Source organism: Agelaius phoeniceus, chromosome 20 (assembly GCF_051311805.1).
Source record: "Agelaius phoeniceus isolate bAgePho1 chromosome 20, bAgePho1.hap1, whole genome shotgun sequence".
NCBI lineage: Eukaryota > Metazoa > Chordata > Aves > Passeriformes > Icteridae > Agelaius > Agelaius phoeniceus.
The window spans coordinates 2,804,864-2,815,254 of NC_135284.1; the positions used below are offsets into that span (position 1 = coordinate 2,804,864).

The following is a 10,391-nucleotide window of genomic DNA, read 5'->3' on the forward strand; positions in this document are numbered from 1 at the left end:
TCCCGCCAGCGCCGCGCGCCCCGCCCCGGCCAATCACGGCCGGAGCCCACTCCGGGCCAATGGGCTCGGCCGTACCTCGGAGCGGGTTTACATTCTCCGCGGGCCAATGGCGAGCGCGCCCCGCGAGCCGCCAGCCAATGGGAGGCGCGCGGCGAGTGACAGCTGGCCAATGGGCGCCGCCGACTCTCCCGTGCCGCGGCGCGGGGGGTGGGGATCTCCCCGCCGCCGCCTGAGGAATGTCAACTATTCAACATGGAGACGGCGGTTACCAGGCTCGAGACCCTGGTGAGGGCGGGCGGCGGCCGCGCTGAGGGGCGGCCGCGCCGCGGGCCGGCGGCGGCGACGCCTCGGAGGGCGCGGGGCCGCCGCGGAAGGGAGGGAGGAAGGGAGGGAGAAGCGGGCGCGCGGGCGCGGCGCGACGGAAGAGCGGCCCCTCAGCCGCGCCCGCGTTCCCCATCCGGGCCCTGAGAACGGCCCGCGCCGCCCTCGACGGGGCGCCCGCCGGCCGCGTCCGGGTCAGGCGGGTTCGGCCGGGCCGGTCCATTCCGCTCCCCCCCCCACCCCCCTCGAGGGGCGGGGCTTGCGCCGCTCCATTCACCCCTCAGCGCGGGGCAGGGCGCGGCCATTTCCCGCGCACCTGGGGGGGGGGCGGGGGGTGGGCGCGCTCATTGCCCGCCTCGCGGGGGGACGCGGCCGGGCCGGGCCGCTCCATGTGCCCGCGGCGGGAGGGGGGGGCAGAGCGGAGATCCCGGACTAGTCCATTTTTTCTTAGAGGGGGGTCAGGGTGGAGCGCTCACCTGGGCTGGACCATTGTGGCTACGGAGGGGGGGAGAGGCGGGCTGGGCTGGTCCATTGGCGCGGGCGCGCGGGGGGAGCGGGGCGATGGCCCCTCCGCCCTCAGGGGCTGAGCCCCAAAATCGCGGAGTTTTCCCCGCTTTTCTCTCCGTTCCACGGGGCTGCCCCTCAGGGAATGACGGCCTCTCTCCCAGCCCCACTCTTGGAAAAGTGGAAAAAAGGAGTTTTTTTCCTCCTTTTTCTCCTTTTCCAACAGAGAGCTTCATTTTTTACCTCACGCGGGAGGGCTCTGGGAAGCGGTGTCCAACCAGCCGAGTTCCTCGTGCCGTCCCTCAAACCTTCACCTTCTTGCTACAAAGTATTTTTTCCATTTTTGCCCACAGTGTAAGCTTGATCTTCCCATATCTAGCATTCTGTATTTTTTCTGAAGCCTGGTTTAATTTAGAAATATGATTAAAGATACTTGGGTTAGATGTTTAATTATTGAATTTATTTACTGTCATGGTTCATTGAAAGTCATGCTTTCAACTGATTCTCATTTTAGGACGTGTGAACAGAGAGGTGTTTTTGCCCCCTTTAAGCTAACAGGGGCTTTTATTCTGGAATTTAGAATAATCTCACATCTCACAGCTTTGTGTCTCCTCCTTTCCCTTCTGCTTTGTTGTTTCCCGTCCTGGATTTCCTGTGAAGTCAGCTCTCTCCACAGAAGTGTGATAAAATAACACTTCTTATTTCCCTGGAGCTTCTGACATGAATTTCATGGAAAGCTCCCTTTTGGAAGCAGGGATAAAGTAATTACTGGGAGCTTGAAGAGAAAAAATAGGTATGAGAATAATAAAATCAACCAGGTAATCAATGGTTATTTGTGACAGGAGCACCATAAGAGTGTTAGATTAATTATGGAAAAGATCACAGAGCTGGCAGTGCTTCATTCAGGGCAGTTCAGTTCATTTTTGGCACTGCTTTTTTGGGATCCTGCACCTCCTCTGGCCCTGAGTCGTGTCTGTCCAGTGCCCTTTTTATGTTGTACTACTGGTGATGATGCACAAAAAGCAGTGCAATGTTAAAAGGGCATTGGCCAGCAATACAATCTGCATTATTCTCTATTCTTTTTAATCATATACAGGCCCAAAATCTGTCTGAGACCACAAAACAGCTGTAAAAATGAGATTGCCACTGGTTTTTTGGGTTTTTTTTCCTGTTTTTAAGGAGAAACATTGGCCATTTAATGACAAATGCCATCATCTCTGTCTTAGAAATAGCCCAGGTCACTCAGCTCTGTGTACATCCCCAAAAATCCCCTTTCTCCACTCCATTCCCAGGTTTCTTGGTGTTTTGTAAAATATCTCAGCAGCTCCCAAAGCTGAGAGCTCTCCAGCTCTCAATAAGTGTTAAAAATCCCAATAATCACTGACATTTCTGGCTCACACCCTCCCTGTGCTGGTGTTCTCACTCCCCACTGGTAAAGGCCATCCCCAGAGCTGGGCAAGGGGTGTTTAAGTGCATTTATTGGAGTTTTAAAGTGCATTTTCCTGTGATTCAGCACTGGAAATGATAAAGAATAAACTCTGCTGTCTAGAAGGTGTTCCCTGTAATGCAGTTTAGCACCATCTGTCTGATGGCAGTTTGGAACCTTAGCTTGCTGTGAGGCAAATCCAAGCAATAAATACGCTTGGAAATGGAATTTCCAGTTTAGAAGGCACCAAATAGTTGGAAATTGAATTTCTGGCAGATCTCTTGAGAGTTTTGTTGCGTGGTTGGGGTTTTTTTCCCCTCTCATGATCAGTGGAATGGCAGATTCTGAATAATAAAAAAAATAATAATAATAATGATGGTTTTTGTGTGTGTGTGCCTGTTAGGATTTGATGAGCTTTAACCTTATCCAGCTCTTCCCCATCCACAGAAACCTCTGGCTGAGCTGATGTGGTTTTTTTGCCCTTTTTTTGGTGAGTGTGTGGTTGATTGTTGCCCAGAATTGTTGCTGCTAACGAGTGCTCTGACTTTATTGCACTACTGTGCTATACAGAGAGCAGTGCAATAGTATTGTCAAAGCATCTGAGAGCAGAGCCCTCTGCACTGGCCTCACTCCCTTTTCACATTTCCTTCCAAACCTGTGAGTAAATTACAAAGTTACACTTCAAACCCTGCATTTTCTGGGTGGTTTATTGGAAAATAATCGTCCTACAAATGCTTCTGAGCTAGAATATTAAGGCAGGTGAAATGCAGCAAGAAATAAATATTTACAAAAACAAAAAACAGTCCTAATGAACTGTGGTAATGTCTTCTTAAAATTCTGGCCACATTTGGCTTCACATCCAGTTTTTAATGTCCTGAATCACAGTGTGTGAGTTAGCTCCTTATGGAAATGTCAAATTATCAGTATTGAAGATTTAATGGGTCAAATTACAAATTTACACTTCAAACCCTGCATTTTCTGTGTGGTTTATTGTAAAATAATCATCCTACAAATGCTGCTGAGCTAGAATATTTAAGGGGGGGAGTTTTGCTGAAATACAGCAAGAAATAAATATTTACAAAACTAAAAGCAGTCCTAATGAACTGTGGTAATGTCTTCACAAAGCTTAAAATTCTGGCCACATTTAGTTTCACATCCAGTTTTTAATGTCCTGAATCACAGTGTGTGAGTTAGCTCCTTATGGAAATGTCAGATTATCAGTATTGAACATTTAATGGGTCAAATTACAAATTTACACATCAAACCCTGCATTTTCTATGTGGTTTATTGTAAAATAATCATCCTAGAAATGCTGCTGAGCTAGAATATTTAAGGGGGGTTTTTGCAGGTGGATGTTTCCTGAAATACAGCAAGAAATAAATATTTACAAAACAAAAAGCAGTCCTAATTAATTGTGTTAATGTCTTCACAAAGCTTAAAATTCTGGCCACATTTAGTTTCACATCCAGTTTTTAATGTCCTGAATCACAGTGTGTCAGTTAGCTCCTTATGGAAATGTCAAATTATCAGTATTGAACATTTAATGGGTCATTTTGAAAGCATCTTCTTGTCTGCTTTCCCAAAAACTCATCAAATGGATTTATTTTTTGCTTTTCTCCAGAAAAGCAAATAATAAAAAAAGAAGGCAAAAGAGAAAAGACAAAAAATGTTCTTTTTGAGGTGCCTGCTGTGGAAAGGAAAACTTAGAAACATTTCTTAGTGGAGGAGAACAGAAAGCATTGAGCAGTGAGGGAAGAAGTCCCTTGTGAGCTCTTTAAGAATGCACAGTGTGCTGAGAAAGGATTTTATTCTTGGATTTGGTCCTGGCTGCTTTCTGGGGCAGGTGTGGGAAGGAGCTTTGCTGGGCAGATGGTGAATTATGGCAGCACTGGGGGAAAGCTTTGCCCGTGATTTATAGATGCTCCTGCTCTTCACTAGATTTATTTTCCTTTTCACAAGCTATTATTTGAAAATGTGCTGGAGGTGTGTGAAACATCATCCATCACCCCCTGAGAAAGAGGCTTTTATTGGAGATCAAATCCTGCTCCTTCAGCCTGAATCTCCAGCCTCCCAAGGGCATTAATGGCCATTCCTTAAGGCTGATGTTCAAAACATAAATATAGAAATCCACAGAACTGTGGGTATTTATTCCTTTATAACAAATATAGAAATATAGCCTTGTATTGATCCTTAAAAAAAAAAACCCTAAAATTGGAGTGGTCACTTTGGGGTTAATCTCAGAATAAACAGTGAAAAGCAAGTTAAGGAAGTCACAACCATTTTTAACTTGCTTTCATCATTGTCTCTGGTGTGACTGTAAAATCACTGAATTCTCGTGTCAGAGAGTTAATGAGGAGCTGGGGAAACTGCCTTTCTTGAAGGTGGAAGTCTTTAACAGATATTAAAATTGCAGACTGAAGTGAATGAGGTAGTAATGCCAGCAGCAGAGTGTTTGACAAGGCAGTCAGACAATTCTCTGCTGGCTCCTTTATCCCAAGGAAAGGAAAGTGGTGTCATCCATTTCATCAGCTCTTAGGCAGGATTATTGGGGAATAATCAAGTGTACTGTGGACATGAAAACCACCTGAAAGAACACATCCTTAATGTGATTATTAATAAAAGCTCTGATGATTCTCTTGGATCCTGAATTTACTCATAATCTCCTCTGTGTAAATAACTCGAGTGTTGTAGTTTTGCTAACAGAACCTTTTATGTTTGAAAAAAAATTAAATTTGAAAACTTTTATGGTCTCTGAGCTTTTCAGAGTGAGGCAGCTGCCTCTTACTTTCCTGAAACACAGCTTGGGGTTTGTCTGCAGTTTTTGGGTTTTAATAGGCTGTGCCTGACCTTAAATATTTTAGTTCCAGAAAGCAGAATCTGATCTGGATTATATTCAGCGCAGAGTGGAGTTTGAAATAATGAAAAGTCTTCCTGATGATACAGCAGCAGAGGTAGTACTTTCAGATGAAATTCAATTTTATTGCATGAACTTGGTCATAAATGGCTATTTTTATCTTTAAACCTGAACTATATGTGGCTGTTCTTTCATCTACTTGTCAGGTGGTGGATATTTATTATTATTATTATTATTATTATTATTATTATTATTATTATTATTATTATTATTATTATTATTATTATTATTATATGTTGTTGTTATTATTGTTATTATTGCTGTTATTATTTATTTATTTATTTATTTATTTATTTATTTATTTATTTATTTATTTATTTATTTCCTGCATCACATATCAAGATAAGTGGCCTAATATGAATTCAAACCAAACTCCTTTGGTTTCTTGGGACAGTGAAATTCTCCCATTGTTCTGCTCTGAGAAATCAGTGGTGTTAGCACCTAAATTCAGGTTACAGGTTCCAGGCTGAGCTAAAACTCAGCCTTGCTCTGAGAACCAAGATAAACTTGGCAACAAGCAGTGACTAAATTCAGATTTGGGGGAGAGATGAGAGGAAAGCAATGAATGACATCAAGGATTTTGTGAATAAACCCTTTTCTCCTGTACATTTTCACTGCCAAGGATTATTTCATGTTAAATGTCCAACACCTGCACTTTTAAATGAAGTGTGGCCACGTGAATTTTATCATTTCATGTAACTGAAATGTTCTGCTCACCCAGGAGGACCCAGCTGCTCTCCTGAAGGAGCTCCCAGTGCTGAAATCCAGGTACAAATCCCTGTGTGCCCAGATGGAAGAGATTTCCCTGGAGCAGAAGGAATCCATGGAGAGCATCCGTGCTGCCCTGCAGAAAACAATGGAGATCCTTCAGGCCCTGCAGCAGCAGACCCAGCTGGAGGTGACATTTTCATTTTGATCACTTTGTTCTCACTGCTGGCAGGGAGCACCAACTTTGTAACCTTTGTGTGCCACCCCTGCTTCCACTGGGAATTGTTTGTGCAGACCTGGAGAAGATCAGGAGACCCAGAAGGAATCCTGGCAGGATTGGAGCTCTGTTTGTAAATCCCAAAAAACCCAGCAGTTAAAATCAGTAAAATCAGTGCTGTTCAGATTTGATTAAAATAAAATCTAAATCTAATCTTACTTTAATCTAATTTGATTAAAATCTGCTATTCAGATTTTTTACTGATTTAAATTTTTTACCAATTTAAGCATTATCTGTGAAATGACCCAGATTGTGTCACTCTATTGACACTGAGGAGTATCAATAGAGTGACACAATCTGGGTCATTTCATAGCAATTGACACCTCAGGGCCACACTGACACCTTCAAGAAAATACAAAGTGAAACCACTTTTAAAAGGCTAAAAACTTTGAATTTATAAACGTATTTTCAGTGTCTTAAGGGAGAAAGTTAAACCATTGTAACAAACCCCCTGGGACCACTGTTATTCCAAAGCTGGTTTTCCTAAGATAATGTTTAAATTGGTAAAAAACTCAGCAACAAACAACATTTCCTTAAGTGGTCTTCAGACACTGCTTCATTATTGAGGAGGTGAAAACATTAATTTTGACCCTTTACAAATGAGCTGATTTAGACCAATGTTCTAATGCCTGGAGATTTAGCCAGATTAATAAATCTGTCTAATAAACTTTGATAGACAAAATGGGCTGTGTCATGATTTAAAAGACAGTGGTTATATGCCACAGAAAGGAAAATAGATCATATCTTACTGTGTTTTGAGGATATTCTGCCCAGAACAATTTTACACTTGGATTAATTTTACTTGGAATAATTTTACACTTGGATTTTCTCAAAGTGGAAAACCCTTCTCTTGAGTTACATGTAGAGCATTAGGTAAAGATTTTCTTGCACTTTTTATATTTCCTAAACCAAAGATGGATCAAACTTCTGGAGAAATAAAAGTCTTTGGATTAAATACCTTTTTATTTTTTATTGAAAAATTTCCCTTGCTTGACCAATTTATAGTATTGGTGCTAGAGGAAGATTTTGGTTGATTTTTGCTTTCAGTGGGAGGAAACCAGGAGTCCACAGTCAGTTCCCATGGGCAAAGGGCTGCACAAACATGGAGTCCCTCTGTAAATATCATCCCCTCAGGAGCTGAAGGCTCAGACTTCTCTGTGTTTGCTTTTCCTCATTTTCCCAGAACTTCCCTCTGTCAGCAGAGGAACAGACTGCAGCCCAGCAGTTACACCTGAAAACTGGGAAAGAAGTGGAATGTTCAGTGCAAGAGGTAATGGGGCAGGGAATGTCAGTATTCCAGAAACCTTTAACCCTGGTTTTGTCATTTGGTACCTCTCAAATGAATGGAATTTTTCAGAAATGGGATTAAGTTCCTTAATAAACCTTTTCATTTTTATTCTATGCAGATTAAGCTTTTTCAATTGCTCTGATTAGATGGTCCACAAAGGAGAAATTAGCTTTGGTGGGAGACTTTGTTCCTGTTGTTTTTTAATGGGGATGTGTCTGTGTTTCCTGGGAATGCAGTTGGTTGCTCTTGTTGATCTTCTTGATAAAGAAACATTTGGGTGGGAGTGAGGGATGGCATTGATTCAAACCAATGCAGGGAGAAATTTAATTTCCTGTGAAATATGAAACAAATTTTGGGATATGAGTAACAATCTATCCTAACTGTAATGCAGTAGAACTTCGATCTAAATTAATCTTTGTTAAAAAAGTCAGATATTCTCCCATAGCTCGATGTGTAATTATCCAATATAATTATCTGCAAATACCTGCTCTGGATCTCATATTAAAAACACCAAAGAAGTTAACAGGGGGTGTTTCTCTGCCTGACCTTTTTACTTCCACTGTCACAGGGGCCTCACTTTGTGTCCCTTTATTGCCACAGAACCTGCGCAGCTCCTGCAGCCTCCCTCAGCCTTTGTTTGCAAATATCTGCTCCTCCCTTGAGAAATGCTCCCATTTATGTCCCTCACTAATTCTAAATCACATCTGTGCTTTCACATCTGTGCTGGAAAGCTGCAGAGGCTCATCTGGCTCGCACATTAACCTTTCTGGACCCATTTTAAACTTCATTTTTAAACTCTGCTGAATCCCTAAGATTTTGCTGTTGACCTCAGTGGCTGCAACATCCTTGGTTATCCAATGGTAAAATGTAATTAATGTAAATTTCATGCAGAAATGAAAGTGGAAAGAAAGATTTCTAGGCAAAACACTTAACAAATACTGACATTATTGTTTCTTTTTAGCCATCCTCCCCAGGATCTACAGCCCCTGGCTCAGCTGAAGGTGAGTGCTGAAAAATGAACTTCCCACTGATTTAATTTCACAGAGGCTGTGATAGGCAGGAACTTCAGTGTTTTCACTCAAGCACCAGGATCTGCTGCTTTTATGTGAAGAATTTAGGCTTTGCTAGAAGGACCTGACCCCTCAGTTACATTCCAGGAATTTCTGGGATGTTTTTCCTTGCTTTCAACGGGATTGAAGTGGAAAACTTGTTGTGTTCAAGCTTTGGAAGAAATGGTGCACTAATCTTACCATAGAAATTGCTCTTTTTAAATTCATTTATCCCTGCTTACAGGAAGGAATTTTCACAGTTGGTTTTGGTTTGTAAAAAAAAACCAAAAAAAAACAAACCCAAAAAACAAAGCCAGCTGGTCATGGACAGACCAAACCTGTCAATCCTTATCAGATCTCAAATTAAATGATTTTTTACTGAGTCTCCAGATCCAGTGATTGTTTTTTCTCTCCTTTCTCTTGCTGGAAAATCTTTCTTCAGTCCCACCTAGGGGTATGATCAAACTCTAATGGAAGCACTTTCTATCTTTGATGCAGTTTCTGAAGAAACAAATATTTTCCATTTCTTTTTTATTTTTAACAAAATCTTCTGTTTCCAATTCTTTAGAAGCCCAGTTCACCCCACTGAGTGAGGAAACGTTTCTGAGTGTGCCCAGGAGCATCAGAAGCACTGTCAAGTTAGCAGACTTGAATTATTTCTACAAGGAGTTATTTAACCATTTCATTGTTCAGAACAACAGGTGAGGCTTAAAGCCATTCATGAGAAGATTTCAGCCTTTTTAAATTAAATAAAAGCAGCTAGTTAAGGATATTGTAACTTCAAAAAGCCCTGAGACCAAACCCCAAACCCTGCCCTCCCCTCACCCTCCCCTCCTGACCCTTCTCAGTGCTGGGGGTTTCTTACAGGCTGATGTTATAAAAAAAAGGAAGTTTTAAACTCAGGAATTCTGTCTTTTTAACCCTGAGATTTACAAATGACTGCTGGGATTTGAAGTGGCATAGAAAAGTTGATCTTAATCTGAATAAATTTGAGCATCCACAAAAATCATTGATTAACCAGCATGTGCTTTTTAGCCTTTTTCTGCCAGACCTGATGTTTGATCCCTGTTTTACCAAATTGTTTTTGTCTTACAGAGCAGCACTGAGTCTTTCACAGATGAAAAAGATGAATATGAAAGCCACTGACTCAAGAATTCAAATCCTGGAAGAGCTGGGGATTGTAGAACTCGACAAACAAGGAAATGTTAAATTAGCTGTGTGAAAGAAAACTCACCTGCCACAGAAGCATCTGGTGCAGCTCCTGGGTTATTGGGGAACAAGAATTTCTCTGGAAGAAGAGTCCCACTGTGGGGAAGTTGTTCGTGTTTCTGTAGAAATATTCTGTTGGTAACACTTGAAATTGGAGAGTTCAGGATCACTGAGGTTGGCACTTTACCTTGGCTGTTCAAAGGATTATGGTTGATGCATTTTTAAGGAATGTTGTGAGTCCTGTGGGGCTTCCACTTTCTTGCTGCGTTCCTGAGGGGGTTTTAAAGGCAAATAATCCAAGCCTCTTAATTGTCCTTGCATTCCTGAATAAAGTTTTATTATACTTTTGTTTAAGTGACTCCTGACCGTGATCCCTGCCCTGATTTATTTCCCTTTGATGTGAATTCTCTTGGGTTTTTACAGTCCAGGCAGGGTCAGAAGGGATTTCTGAGCACTGCCCAATCCAAGCCCCTAAACTGCAGCTCAGGGCAGAATCCTCAAAATTCCCAAGGATGCAGAATTTGCAACCTCTGTTACACTGTTTGACCACTCTAACAGTGAGAAACATAACATTTTTTCCTTATTTGTAATATTTCTATATTCTATATATTATACATTTTATATATAATATGCTTTTTAATATTTATATTTATATTGTTATATTTCAGCATAATTTGAGAGGGTAAGATACATGA

The 10,391-nt window shown here is 41.9% G+C and overlaps 1 protein-coding gene across 1 annotated transcript; it reads left to right on the forward strand.

Annotated features, from left to right (window-relative positions):
* Positions 1–137: 137 nt before the first annotated feature.
* Positions 138–10,054, forward strand: SKA2 (spindle and kinetochore associated complex subunit 2). The gene is made up of 7 exons (XM_054646962.2): positions 138–285; positions 5,113–5,202; positions 5,887–6,063; positions 7,334–7,420; positions 8,400–8,439; positions 9,056–9,188; positions 9,583–10,054. The coding sequence occupies exons 1-7, from the start codon at positions 253–255 to the stop codon at positions 9,707–9,709; spliced, it is 687 nt and encodes a 228-aa protein (XP_054502937.2). The 5' UTR covers positions 138–252; the 3' UTR covers positions 9,710–10,054.
* Positions 10,055–10,391: the final 337 nt, after the last annotated feature.